Source organism: Natator depressus, chromosome 3 (genome assembly GCF_965152275.1).
Source record: "Natator depressus isolate rNatDep1 chromosome 3, rNatDep2.hap1, whole genome shotgun sequence".
In the NCBI taxonomy this organism is placed as follows: domain Eukaryota; kingdom Metazoa; phylum Chordata; order Testudines; family Cheloniidae; genus Natator; species Natator depressus.
Genome location: NC_134236.1, coordinates 185,427,577 through 185,442,587, shown reverse-complemented (window position 1 = coordinate 185,442,587; position 15,011 = coordinate 185,427,577). Strand labels below are relative to the sequence as shown.

Genomic DNA, 15,011 nt, shown 5'->3' with positions numbered 1-15,011 from the left:
TTTTCGGATGTATATGTAGGGCCATTGCCAGCAGATCGAGGGACGTAATCGTTCCCCTCTATTCGACATTGGTGAGGCCTCATCTGTATATCTACGATATCCGTGTATGGATACAATGAATTAAAAGCCCCTGTAATGTCTGCCAAGAAGGAGAATTTTTGGATGCTGCGTTTGGGACCCAAGCCCAGAATGTTAGCTAGCTCCCCGCTGGTACAAAACATATAAGTAAAATCGGTGGATTTAAGTCTAATTTTTCTACCCACAGGGTCATAGTTCATGACCATCTCAGGCGGTCCGGGATGACGAGCCACGGTACTGTTCATATGATCCAGTAGTTTGGGTACGGATGAGTAATAACCTTGTCGTAGAATGAAACTCCACGCCATATCTCCAAAGGTGATTTCAAAAGGGGTGTCTTCGTTGATAGTGTTCCAGCTGTGTAGGTATTGTATTTCCACTAACCCCACCTCCCAGGCACCCGGGAGATCCAAGGGCTTAATTAGCCGTATTGTAAAGTTCGAGCTGGTGTTTTGGGAAAAAACTGCAGAGCTGGCGTTGCTGGGCAAAGTAATGTAAAACCCGTCATCGCTCATTTTTTCTCTCTCTCGCTCTCTCTGTCTTTGCAGGAGGAATAACTTTTGTTTGTTTGTTTTGGGGGTTTTTTGGTTGTTTTTTTTTGTTGTTGTTTGTGTCTAAATGTCACAGAGTTGAGAAGCTTCCACCCAGCTGTTAAACTTATCAGGCCACCCCAACCATTTCACCAGTAGTTTTTTTTTTTCTCCCTTTTCCTTTCTCTGCTAGAACTTTTTCAATCCTGTAAATCCTGTCTCGTTTGGGGTTTACTTTTTGTAATTCTTCAAAGTAAAAAGATCCAGTAACTGTCTCACCCTCATAATCTTTTAATCGGTATACAGGTCTCTGGCCCTGGTTAAGGCTTCATCCACTATGAATATCTCATCAGTAAACATCCGCTCATAACCTTTTTCAAAAGCTCCTTTGGTTTTAGATAGTCTCATGTGGTCGCCTTTTCTAAAAGGGGCAACAACCGGTTTTATTTTAAAACCATCTCCATAAATCATTTTCCATACCTTCAGAGACTCTGAAGGGTTAACATCAGCGAGTCTGGTATGTATAGTTCTGTGAAAGCTCTGGTTGTAACTCTTTATAAAGTCAGGTAACACATCAATGTAGCAAAAGGTGTTATGGGCTGTAAAATATCTCCACATCCTAGTTTTTAAAGTTCTGTTAAATCTCTCCACAACTCCTGCTTTGACTTCATTATTAGTAACAAAATGGTGAACGCCATGCCGCTTTAACAATCTGCTTAAAGGTTTGTTTAAAAATTCTTTCCCCCGATCGGTTTGTAATTTTTGAGGCACACGCCCTTCGCTAAAAATAGCTTTAAAGGCCTTGGATACCTCACCACTCGTCTTGTCTCTTAGGCCTAAGGCCCAGGCATATTTGGATAGAATGTCTATCACGGTTAACATGTACTTAAAACTGCTGTTGTGTTTGGAGAACTGGTGCATATCCACCAAATCTGCCTGCCATTGTGCATCCACATCGGAAACAATGGTCTTGTTTCTTTTAAAACGTATTCGAGACAGTTTGTGTAAAGTGTAAGCATCCTGGTCTGAAAGCCAAGCTGTTACCTGTCTTCTATTTAAAGTTTTACTATGCTTTTTGGCCACTTGGAAAAGAGGGTTCACCCCCCGAAGCTCCCAACTTCCCCGGGGGTGTAATATATTTTCTTTAACAGAGCCGTCTGTGGAGACATGACTGTTATTGGTACCATCTTTTACTAACACAAGTATGGAGAGGGACACATTCATATTAACACATTAAATAAGTTTTATTAATCGCCTGGTTTAACACAACCTTTTACAGCCGCCTGTAAAAATGGACACCATGACTCCTAACATGAAGGAGTCTGTGCTGGTTCATTCTTCCATTTTGTCCTTTTCCTCTTGAGATCTGTGTCTCAGACATGAGTAAAAACAGCTGATGCACTATACATTTACTCCCACAGGGCTACCGATGTGTAAGTTCTCAAAGGCCTCTGTAAAGGCGTCGTTGAGCTGTTGAGAGATTTTTTAAAAAAGAAACAGTGTAAGCACCCCACTGCTTGTTTTTTGATTTACAAAATCCCGGGTCAGTTCCTCACCCCATTACACGCCCCCCATACCCGACCGTCACTTCTTAAACATTTATTTACCTGAGCCACATCTTTTTCGTTCACCTTGTCCGCCAGTAACTCCCCCAAGCCATGATCACCTTCCACCTCTAGGGGGGTGGACAACAAGAGGCCATTACGCTCATCAGGGTGCCTCACGAGGGTTTGGGTTTCGCGGTCGGTTCCTGCCGTATCCATCAACGGTTGAGTCAAAGATCCTCCTCAGAACTCACGCTGATGTAGCGCTTTGTCCACAGAAGTCCAAAGGTGCTCGGGGCTAAAACAAAGTCCGAAGTTCTCACGGGGGTGGTGAAGGAGTCCATGTTTCCACGATTTCTAAAACATGCGTTCTGGGTAAAAGATGGCCTCTTATGCCCAGCACTGGGACTTATGGGGTGATGGTGCTGCGCTCTGAATGGCAGAGGGGTCACACGACCCTCTTCTGGGCGGTTCACCCCATCCCAGAACCTGCCCTATTTTCGTCAAATCTGCTCTCGGGGCGGTCTTATGCGGCCGAAACCCTGATTGGTAGAGGGATGTGGGAGGAGTTCTTAGAGGGGTCACACGAATCACTTCGGGACAGGTCACCCTGCCCCAGAACTCCCCCCAATTGGTCAAATCTCCACTCGGGGCGGTCCTGTCGGGACGAAACCCCTCTTGATTGGTAGAGGGTGGAGGGAGGAGTTGTTAGAGGGGTCACATGACACACCTTGCTTCCGGTCATGTGGCCTCCTTGACCCCGGAAGTAATACCCCCACGGGGCGGGACTTCCGGTGACAGGTGGGCAGGGTTTAAGGGGTCAAGGGCAGGGTGTGTGTTTGATTGACAGTGCAGCTGTCCTGCATATTAAAGTGGTTCATATTGATTTAGCACTGCTTAAACACTCAAGGGACAATCTCCGGATAACAGTGATAAGCCTCCAAAGCCTCCAAAATCTTTGATGACTTCAATTAAAAGCAGGGGTCGGCAACCTTCGGCATGCAGCCCATCAGGGTAATCTGTTGGCAGGCCGTGAGATATTTTGTTTACGTTGACCGTCCGCAGGCGCGGCCCCCCACAGCTCCCACTGCCTGGGAACGGCAAACCGCAGCCATTGGGAGTTGCGGGGGGCCGTGCCTGCGGACGGTCAATGTAAACAAAAAGTCTCGTGGCCCGCCAGCGGATTACCCTGATGAGCCGCGTGCCAAAGGTTGCCAACCTCTGATTAAAAGGGTACTCTCAATAGAAATATAGAACTATGACAGATAGACAGACATCCTGAGAAAGTATAGGCCCCATTATCCTCTGTGCAGGACTAATCTGCATAAGAGAGTTTCCTGGGAATTCCTCCTTTGGGTGGTAGATTCCCCCAGCATATTACCCATACAAGAAGATGGGGGTTCCACTCCTTTTAGTCACAGATAACCAGAGATCCACACAAAAGACAAGGGGCCTCTCAAAAAATATACATTGCCTTTTGCCTCCATCTGCTTTCGGGCACTATCTGCTCTCCTTTATGATCATGGATGCCCTTCACCACTCTCTGAAGGGCAGAAGGTAGGGAGTTTCCACAGCACAGAGGGGAAACATCCTATAGTAATACTGCCTCAGACTAGTTGTGCTGGGTTTTTTTGATCCAGTTGCTTGCCACTTTTTTTTTTTTTTTTGAGGGGAGTATGATCTAGAGGAGCCATACCTGCTCTCCCATACCAACTCAACTGAGCTGGAGCTCTGCAAGAGCCCCTGCACAGGAGCTACAATAAGAAGTTGTGGGAAAGAGGAAAGCATGGTGCAAAAACAGAACTCACCCCATCTAAGGGAGCAGTAGCCCATCCAAACATGGACACAGAGGAGCACAATATTCTGTCGATGCAAAGGAGCCATAATGCCGCTCTAACAAGGCAGCTGAGAATTGTCCTAATCATTGGGCTACTGTTAAGGGAGTGCCCAGAAGAAGAGGGCATAACAAGAGTGCTCCTATATTCTGGCAATCCCTTGATGTTGGAAGATGCCATTACTAGGTAGTGCAAGTTAAAACATCCCTGACACCTGGCTCAGGAGGCTGGGATGGGATGGGAACAGGGAGGAATATTAAAGTGGCACACCATTTGGTACCATTAAAGTAGATTAGCCAGAGCTGAGGATTCAACCCTTAGCCTCTAGACACATCTATGGGTTTTTTTCCCCACTAGCAACTAGTATTTACATCCTCTCATGATTAGGCCTTTAACAAGGAAGAACAGTTACTTATTCTGCAATAACTGTGGTTTCTCGAGATGTAGTGAGTGTGGATCCTGCTGTAGGTGCACATGCACCTGAACTTGAAATCTTTTGCACAGTAGTGTCTAGTGGGGCCGCACATGTGTCCTGTGCCTCCTCATGCTCATGGATGAATGCATAAAGGGCAGCATGGTCCCAGCCTCGCCTCAGTTCCCTTGCAACTCAAAGCCCATCATAGGGGAGGACTTCAAAAACAGGAAAGGAGGGCAGGTAGTGGGATCCATACTGAGTAAAACATCTTGAAGAACCATAATTATTATACTAAATAACTGTTCTTTCATTGAGTACGTGTCAGTGTGGATTCCACTGAAGGCGACCAACAAGCAGTATCCTCCTCAGGAGGTGGGCAGAAGTGTCAGCAGCATCAGTTGAATAGAGATGGAAGTTCAGCTCTCCTGAACTTTGCATCTGATCTAGCAACCAAGCCCAGTGCGTCATGTTTTGGGGTAGGGAAATGGGCACTCATGCCCCGTGTGTCATTTCACTATGACTGCCTTTAGCCTCTCAGCTGCGTGGCCTAGTGGCCAGAGTTAATATGGCTGCCTGCAACCTCAGAGCTGCACGGCCCAATGACCGGAATCAACGTGGCTGCCCTTTGCCACAGGGCTGTGTGACCTAGTGGCCAGTCAATATGGCTTGGATGGGGAGGGGGCCCTGGCCTGCAGTCTGGACAGAGCAATAATCAATCAGCTCTCTGGCAGGGCAGATGGCAAACAGTGTATTGTCCCAGCTCTGGTGGACAGCCAACAAATGCAGGCATCTTGGCCTCAGATGGGGGAACTGCCACCCAAGGCAGGGGGATGTGGGCCCATCTGACTCCACCACATCCAAGCCCACGGCCCTGATCGTGGTGAGTGGGTTCACCACTGAGTCAGTGGCAAGGTGTGACCGAAACACACTGACTCCTGTGGATACAATGGCTAGTCCCCCCCACCCCCGGCTACTTGCTATCATGATTCCTGTCGTCCATGGTCTGGGTGTCAGTGTCTTTGGTCTCCACAGGCTGCACTGCTCCCAGCAACTGCAACTTCCCTGGGGCATCCACCAACGCTTGGGTGTCAGTCTGAGGCTTGGCACCTCTGGCTCCTGTGGTCCAGAATTCCTGCTGCTCCTTAGCTGGAGCTGATGAGGTGCATCCTTCCTCCTCAGCAGTCAACCCTGACTGAGCTGGGCTGCTCCCTTTTATACTGCAGCAGCAGTTGGAGCATGCCCAGCAGGGGTGAGGCGGCGTGGCTTCCACTGCCAAGAGTGCTGCCTTAACCCCTTCATCTCCAGGGTAGGGCCTGTATACCCTGTCACAAGCAGCTATAAAGATTTTGGATATTCTTATGTTATGGAAGCCTGTGGATGCCACTTGAACTCTGGTGGAAAGAGCTTTAATAGTTGGCAGGAGTCAGATATAAAGGGAAGGGTAACCACCTTTCTGTATACAGTGCTATAAAATCCCTCCTGGCCATAGGCAAAACCCTTTCACCTGTAAAGGGTTAAGAAGCTAAGGTACCCTCGCTGGCAACTGACTCAAAATGACCAATGAGGGGACAAGATACTTTCAAATCTGGAGGGGGAGGAACAAAGGATCTGTCTGTGTGATGCTTTTGCTGGGAACAGATCAGGAATGCGGCCTTACAACTCCTGTTAAGTTAGTAAGTAATGTAGCTAGAACATGCGTTAGATTTCCTTTTGTTTAATGGCTGGTAAAATAAGCTGTGCTGGATGGAATGTATATTCCTGTTTTTGTGTCTTTTTGTAACTTAAGGTTTTGCCTGGAGGGATTCTCTATGTTTTGAATCTGACTACCCTCTAAGGTATTTACCATCCTGATTTTACAGAGGTGATTCTTTTACCTTTTCTTTAATTAAAATTCTTCTTTAAGAACCTGATTGACTTTTCATTGTTCTTAAGATTCAAGGGTTTGGGTCTCTGTTCACCTGTACCAATTGGTGAGGATTCTTATCAAGCCTTCCCCAAGAAAGGGGGTGTAGGGCTTGGGGGGATATTTTGGGGGAAGACGTCTCCAAGTGGTCTCTTTCCCTGTTCTTTGTTTGAAACGCTTGGTGGTGGCAGCATACGGTTCAAGGACAAGGCAAAGTTTGTACCTTGGGGAAGTTTTTAACCTAAGCTGGTAAGAATAAGCTTAAGGGGTCTTTCATGCAGGTCCCCACATCTGTACTCTAAAGTTCAGAGTGGGGAAGGAACCCTGACAGTAGGAAACATATATCTTCTAATCCTCGGGTTCTATGATTCTGTAGGTGATAGTACCGCTCTACTCAGCACTCGTTAGGTCTCAGCTGGAGTATTGTGTCCAATTTTGGTCACCGCTCTATAGAAAGGATATAGAGAAACTGGAAAGGATCCAAAGGCAAGCGACAAAGCTGATCAGAAGAATAGAATGCAAGTCTTGTGAGCAAAGGCTGAAGGAACTGGGTATGTTTAGTTTGGGTAAGAGGAAATTAAGGGACGACATGATAGCAGTCTTCAAATACTTGAAACACTGCCATAAAAAGATAGAGAAAATATAGCAGATTTAAATTAAATCTCACGTAAAACTTCTTAACTGGGCAATGGAACAAACTGCCTCGGGAGGTTGTGGAAGCTTCTTCACTGGAGGTTTTCAAAAGGAGGCTGGATAGCCATCTTCTCAGATGGTTTAGACACAACAAATCCTACATCTTTGCAGGGGGTTAAACCAGATGACCCTTGCGGTCCCTTCTATCTCTGTGGTTCTATGATTCTATCAGTCAGCTGGTAGCACACTGAGATATAATGCATTATCCACTTTGAAAGTACTTGGGAAGAAATGTCTTGACTTTTGGACTAGCAAGTTATAACCACAGATAGACATGGTGGCATTCTGAAGATTTCGTCCTATCAGTATAGTATCAAAGAGCCCTGGAATTGTCCAAGGTGCGGAGCTTCTTCTCCCATTACACAGAATGTGCTTTTGGGGAAAAAAAAAGTACACACAAGTTGATTGATACAAATGGAATTCCAAAACCATCTTGTGGAAGAGTTTTGGATGAAATCTCAAAACCACTTTCTCTCTGTGAAACAAAGTACATGGGGGTTCTACCATGAGCACTTGGAGGTTGCTGACCCTTCTTGTTCCACTGATGGTGACCAGGAATACCATTCTGAAGATAAGATGGTGGATGAAGCACTCTGAGACGGGCTCAAAGGCAGGCTCCATAAACCAAAGAAGAATAGCACTGAGATCCCATGCTGGAGCAGGGTCCTTGATCCGTTAGTAAATATGCATAAAGTCCTTAAAAGACCTTGGATACCATCAGATGAGATTAAGATTGACAGCAACTGTATTAGTGGATATGCTAATACTGCCACCAGATGGACCTGATCAAACTGAAAGAAAATCCAGAATGCTTTAACTGAAGCAAGTGGTCCAGACTCTTTGGTACCAGGCCAAATTGGGCCACCCACATAGAGAATCTAGTCCACTTAGAAGAGGATGTTCCTTGTAGACAATTTCCTGCTCCTGAGCCAGGATCTCCCAAACAAGTGAAGAGCAGTCCTTTTCCATGGCACTCAGTCAGCCAACATTCAGGATGTCAGTTGCAACATTTTAGAGTCTGGGAGAAATAGTTGGCCCTAATCTTGAGACAGTAGATCAGGTGTTCTGGTCATACAGACATCCATAGGTGGTCAGTCAGAATTGCCTTAACCAGTAGGGGGCTATGAAAATGAATTTCACCTCGTCTCATCTTGCTTTGGCAATCATCCTAGGGAACAGTGGGAAAGCGTGAAGGAGAATTTGGTTCCACTGTAGAAGTCAGAGGTCTGGTGAAGATCCAAGGGTCATGCTTCCTCTGGAACAGAAGTTCAGTCACTTGGAATTGTACTAGGTAGTGAACAGGACAATCATCAGATTGCCCCATTAGCAAAATACCAAGTCAACGATGGATTTCAGTAGTGACCACCTGTGACTGGTGATGGACTGTCTGTTTAGGAAGCCAGCCAGGCCATTGCTGTTTCCTGGAATGTGTAGGGCCACTGGGGTTATGCTGCCCCCTAAAATGATTGCTTCTTTGCACAGGGCAGAAGAGCATGTTCCTCTTTGCTTGTTTATTTGGTGGATAGTGGACATACTGTCTGTCAGTATCTGCACAAAGGTTTGCAGGATCAGGATTAATACCATGCATGCCAGTTTGATGAACTCTAATATGTTTATATATAGTTTCCTATCTATCAAGTGAAGGTCCCTTGAATTTGCAGGTGGTTCAAGTGGGCTACCCTGTATCAGATGCATCTGTGACAAATGTTCTGGATGGTGACAGGGTCATGAATGAATGACAATTCAGCATCAATGTCAATTTCACTGAGTAGCTGCTGTGGATCAGAGAGCAAACTTCCTGTTGCAAACACTATCTTGCTGTGTTTCCAAAATGAAAAATGTCAAAACCCCTGGTTCATGAGAAATTTTTACAACATTTGGTTTTAGTCCTATTTAGACTGAAATCAAATTTCAAAATGTCAAAATTTCCTGTAAAGCAGAAATTTTGAATTTCAACCAGCTCTAGCAACAAAGCCCCTTCTGTTTGTAAAAGGTTTTCATGAGAAGGGCTCCTGAAAAGGGATAGGGAAGAGAGGCAGGTAGGGAGTGAGGAAGTCAACTGAATGGTGCAGCGGTGAGTAATTTTCAAGTGAGGCAGTTTTCAAGTATAAGCTGTGGAGTGGTCTTGGTATGGCTCTTGACCATTTAATCAAACCTGCTGTCCCTGGAAGGGAGGCTGGTGCAAGATGGAGGAGGAAAACAACAGGCAATTCCACAAGTATCCGTGTTGCTTTCTAGGTGAATACTTGGGCTGGCGACTGTGACAGAACAATAGCATTCTCTGCCTTGGGGGTAGAAAGGTTCATGATACGGTCCCAGAGTGTAAATGCCCAGGGGTCTGAGAGCTGCCTTGGAATCTCTGAGGGAATGTCACACTTCATCTGTTCTTGTACTAAATAGATCCATACCTTCAATGGGTAAGTCCCCAGTTGTGGCTTGGACTTCTCTTGGTATCCCGGACACCTAAAGCCAGAAGGCACAGCGCATGGTGACTGCCGTGGCCATCAAGTGAATGACTGTATCAGATTCATGTACTGCCCCTGGTAGCGCAGTTCTAGCTACCATTTGGTCCTCTTTGATTATGTTGCTCAGGTCCTCCCTGCCATCTTGTGGGAATCAAGATAAGAAGGGGATCACCCTCTCCCACATCAGGAAGTTGTATTTCGTGAACAGTACATGATAGATCATGATGTGAAACTGGTGGGATGTGCTGAGCAGTAGGCCTTTAGGCTGAAAATGTCCAGCTTCTTGGGGTCCTTGTCTTTAGGAGTTTCTTTGTTTGATCTGCTTTTCTCCTGAATGATGGAGACAATGAGCAAACCTGGTGTTGAATGTGTGTAGAATCACTCAAAGCCTTTGGATGGACCCTGTTACTGTTTTTTCACCTGCTCTGAAGTCAAGGGAAGCAAGGCCAGGGTGTGCCACCCACACTTTGCTGTATTTTGGGTTCTCTCATTGATCAGGAGAGCAATTCTTGAAGGCACTGAGGATGTCAAACAACTTGAATCACCTTTGTTTCGAAGTCCCTTGTATCCACTATCCTCGACGATACCTTCTGAAATGCCCTGAAGTCACTGATGGTTGGTGTTGGGGCCACAGTGACTGCTTCATCTCAGGACAAGGAAGATCTCTTCAGTGGGGAGGACAGTTGGAGTGTGTCTCTTACTAGTTCTTCCACCCTTGGATATCCCTCCAGTTCTAGTGAGGGTACTCTCGCCAGCGATGCCAATGGTGGCGAAGATCTCCTCTTTGCCAAGACTTTGGAAGAGACCCCACTCCAAAATCTGAGAGGACAGACCCCAGTACAGCCAGCACAACTTTGGTGGTGGGTTATATTGGTACTGGCCTGACCAAGGAGGGCCCATTGGTTGCCGGTTCTGCACTGGAACTCAGTACTACATACCTTCGGGGTACCTTTGCTGGTATTTTCAGTCTTGTCTTTCAGGCACTGGTACCCTACTCAAGTAAGGGAAGAAGGAATGGCCCCTTCATGGGGAGGAGAGGTAACTCTCTAGGGATGGTACTGCCAATGCATGTGGTTCCAGCTCTGATGGTAGCGGTTCCAGGGCCGATGTGTGTGTTGTGTTCAGTACTGAGAGGAGCAGCAAGGGGGGCTGCTCAGAGACATATCTTGGGACCAGGAATGGTTCTGGCTCTGGGGCCAGTGCCAGAGATCTCAATGTGGAAATCGATACCAGTGGGCCTACCACCCATGTGCTTAGTCACTGCCAACGTCCTGGCACTGTATTTCATTGATGCTTAGTATTTTGAGGGCTTCTTTCCTGGTCTAGAGTCCTCTCTGAGGGACAGATATGTTATCTGCTCAGAGCTGCATTTGAATTTGACAGGGGGGAACCTTTTCACTGCAGAGGATGAAGCTGGGTTTCTTTATCTTGGAGTTGGCGCTGAAACAGTCCAAGCCGACACAGTCCACACCAAGGCCTTTGGTGCCAAGCTAGATGTGGTCAGTTTGGGGGGTGCCTTTGCTGATGGTTTGGGCACCTTTTTATTTTCCCTTCCTTGCTAGAACCATGCAGGTGGTGCTGTCAAGGTTCCTTCCCCACTCTGAACTCTAGGGTACAGATGTGGGGACCTGCATGAAAAACCCCCTAAGCTTATTTTTACCAGCTTAGGTTAAAACTTCCCCAACGTACAAACTATTTTACTTTTTGTCCCTGGACTTTATTGCTGCCACCACCAAGCATCTAACAAATATAACAGGGAAAGAGCCCACTTGGAAACTTCTTTCCCCGCAAAATCCCCCCAAGCCCTACATCCCCTTTCCTGGGAAGGCTTGATAAAAATCCTCACTAATTTGCATAGGTGAACACAGACCCAAACCCTTGATCTTAAGAACAATGAAAAAAACAATCAGGTTCTTAAAAGAAGAATTTTAATTAAAGAAAAAGTAAAAGAATCACCTCTGTAAAATCAGGATGGTAAATACCTTTCAGGGTAATCAGATTCAAAACATAGAGAATCCCTCTAGGCAAAACCTTAAGTTACAAAAAGACACAAAAACAGGAATATACATTCCATTCAGCATAACTTATTTTATCAGCCATTTAAACAAAACAGAATCTAATGTATATCTAACTAGATTGCTTACTGACTTTTTACAGGAGTTCTGACCTGCATTCCTGCTCTGGTCCCGGCAAAAGCAACACAGACAGAAAGAACCCTTTGTTTCCACCCCCCCCCTCCAGCTTTGAAAGTATTTTGTCTCCTCATTGGTCATTTCGGTCAGGTGCCAGCGAGGTTGTCTTAGCTTCTTAACCCTTTACAGGTGAAAGGGTTTTTCCTCTGGCCAGGAGGGATTTGAAGGTGTTTACCCTTCCCTTTATACTTATGACAGGTGCCCAGCAGCCAGGGCACTCACCAAAGACAATCTCCTCGGTTCCTGTATGAAGGATGTCTCCACTCCTGGATCTAAAGCTACCTTCATGAATTGCTCCAAGAGGTACAGTTTGAACTTCACATCTCAAGATTTCAGGGTATAGGATGAAAAGGAGCAGCAGTCACACTTGTTGGGGATGTGTGCTTCCCCAAGACAGAACAGACATCTGCTGTGTTCGTTGATGATGGGTATAACCTAATAGCAGGAAGAACAAGGCTTAAATTCGGTGGGTTTTGATTCCACCTTAGCCAGTGGTGGGCGCGAAGCATCTCACCCAGGTATATGGAGGGGGAAATCTCTCTTCTGTCTTGCCTAACTGCTTTCTTCTTTCTTTTTTGGAATGGAAACACACAACAAAAAATCAAATGAAGAAATTAATAAAACAAAGGGAAGAAGAGTTTCTTCACTGGAGAAGAGTTCTGAAATTCAGAAGCAGGTCAGATACAGTCCAGGTTGTCTCTCACTGCCAGAGGTGGTAAACAGGAAATAAGGGAGGATTAGGGACACTTTGCCCTGTATGCCTATTTATGGGAGCACAAGGAGGCATGGCCCCGCTGGGCATGGTTGTATAAAAGATTCCAAGCTTGCACACATGTACACTTATAGTAGGATCCACACTGACACGTTGAAGAAGAATATTTATGCCACCTAGAAAATGAAGGAAACACCCAAGTACAATGCAGCAGAATATCCATGTATATCTACTTCCATCAATATTAAGTAGGAGACCACTTCTTGTTACCTAAGAACCTCTCTGAGTATTTTCATTTCTTGTTGTTCAATTTCAGTGAACACATCAGAACCATCTGTCAAACAGTCAGGTAGCACACCTATAAAAAAAAAACACAGCAAAAACGCATGTATTGCTCTAAATAAAATGGATTCTTACTCCATTTTGCATGCTTTCTTCAACCAGAGAGAGAACAGCAGGGGGATATCACTTAACTGTAATTCTGCATCTCAGAAGATATGTTTCCAAAAAGATTCTAAACTTTTGGGTATTAACTTCCCAGTATGAGATTGGCAGAACTCTCAAAGCTCTAAAGGACTGGTCCCCAAGGACAGATGTAGCTGGTAGAGGATGAGCCAGGCTCTCCATTATTCTGTGCCATTTCCCACAGGCTATAAATACTGCTGCCTCAACAACCATTCCAACCAGTTCCGAAGCTCCCAAGTGACAAGCCTATCCAAGTGAAAAATTTTCTCACAGACTAAGAACTATTACAGTAGAAAAAAAAACCAGCACAAAAAGACCAAACCCCAAACTCTGAAGGAGGAAGATTGGTGGATGAATGGGAATCATATCAGAAAGATCTTGAGAGAAGCACAATTACAGGTACACAATATTCCAAGTTGCTGAGAAGCCAGCAACTTGAGAGCTGCTGCACTTTGGATCACAACTACATAGTGCCAAAATATAGTTATTTTTGTAATACCACCATTTAAATCATACAATCCTTAAACTGAAATTTGAATCCAAGTTTCATGGAAATAATCTAATAGGCTTTCAGATAAAGTATTAGATACATTTTAAAAGGAATACAATTAGTTGTGGCTGACAGAACCAGTTGTAGACTCAGGGTGAAATCCTGGCCCCACTGAAATCAATGGAAGTTTTGCCATTGAATTCATTTGGGCCAGGATGTGACCTTAAGTATTTATGGATGGGTAGACCATAGGGTTATCCACAAAACAGCTGAAAAGATGCACTGAGAACTAAAATTTCTCATTTATTATTTCTTACCATTTCTTTCTTGAATGATTCTAATGGCTTGCAACTGCATTTCAATGTTTTTCTGTACCATCATTTCTTTAAATAATCTAAAATCTTCTGCTGCCAAAACCGGTTGCAAAATGGCCTTTGGGGGGGGAAAAAAATCTGTAAATTAATTAAAAACCTTATAGAAATCAAAAACTGATAATTTCAGAATAGCTCAAACATGAAAAGCTCTGTATTATCACAGCAAGACAACATTTGTATGTTGTGTCTACTTAGAATTTTTTTTTTATGCCCTGAAATAAACAGCTATTGCTGACACAATGCCAAGAACGCTGGAAACAACAGGCAACTATCCAAGGATTCATGAGCATGGAAAACAAAGAGCTTATTCTTTTTAAAATCCATCACTGCCATATCTGATTTTCTGTTTTTTAAATGCAGTTTATAAACTGTACGATATAGTAAAATTACTGCTGGTGGAATTCTGCAGCAAAAAATTAAAAATTCTGCAGCAAAAAATTAAAAATTCTGTGCACAATATTTTAAAATTTTGCAAAATTCTGCATATTTTATTTTTTAAAATAACATAATATAATCACACCAGTTTCAATTATTTTTGGTCATTTATTCCAAAACACCTGTCAGCAAGAATGTTTGTAACAATACAGACAACAAAAAAAGATTCAGGAAATGTTTTTTGACAAATAGATTTCTTATTAGGCATATTAATACAGAACTCTGAGTAATAATTCATTTAAACTACAATACAGAACCGTATTTCCCGCACCCCTCAGAAGTAGTGCAAAGGCTTGGGAGAGTCAGGGGTAACAGAGGAGCTGAGGGAGAGGGAAGTAAATTGCTGGGAAGGAGCCTGGGTGTGAACTTGGAGGGTTGTTAGGCATGGGTGGGAAAAGTATGAAACAGGTTTTTTTGGGGCGCGGGGAGGGATTATTAGGGAGCTTCCCCCATGCAGACCCTGGTTGACCCCTAGCCTCTCCAATTCAATCAGGCACATCTGCCCCTGTCCTCATGTGTGTCTGTGCCCTCACCCAGCCACTCCCCTGTCCCTATGTAGCTCTGCACCCTCTCCCCCATCACCATGTGTTTCTGTGCCCTCACCCAGCCGATCCCCTGTCCCTATGTCTCCCTGTATCCCTTCCCCCATCCCCATGTGTCTCTATGCCCTCAACCAGCCAACCCCTGTCCCTGTGTAGCTCTGCACCCACTCCCGCCATGTGTCTCCGCACCTCCCTCCCCCGGTGGCCCTATGCCTCCACTCCCATTCAGCCCCTGCCCCGGTCTGTCCTCCCCCACTAGCCCTTATGAGCCCCTGTCTGACCCCCCACCCAGCACCCCACGCTGTCTGTCTCCCCATAACCCCTGTCTCCTGACCTGG

General features: G+C 45.2%; 1 protein-coding gene across 2 annotated transcripts in view; it reads right to left on the bottom strand.

Moving 5' to 3' along the window:
* The window catches only part of CFAP36 (cilia and flagella associated protein 36), an 84,946-nt gene that overhangs the window by 47,050 nt on the left and 22,885 nt on the right, over positions 1-15,011 (bottom strand). For both annotated transcript variants that reach the window (XM_074949485.1, XM_074949484.1), the window contains 2 exons: positions 13,640-13,754; positions 12,638-12,725 (listed from right to left, as the gene is read on the bottom strand). In XM_074949485.1, coding sequence (XP_074805586.1) covers positions 12,638-12,725; positions 13,640-13,754 — 203 coding nt within the window. The remainder of the gene's footprint in view (positions 1-12,637; positions 12,726-13,639; positions 13,755-15,011) is intronic.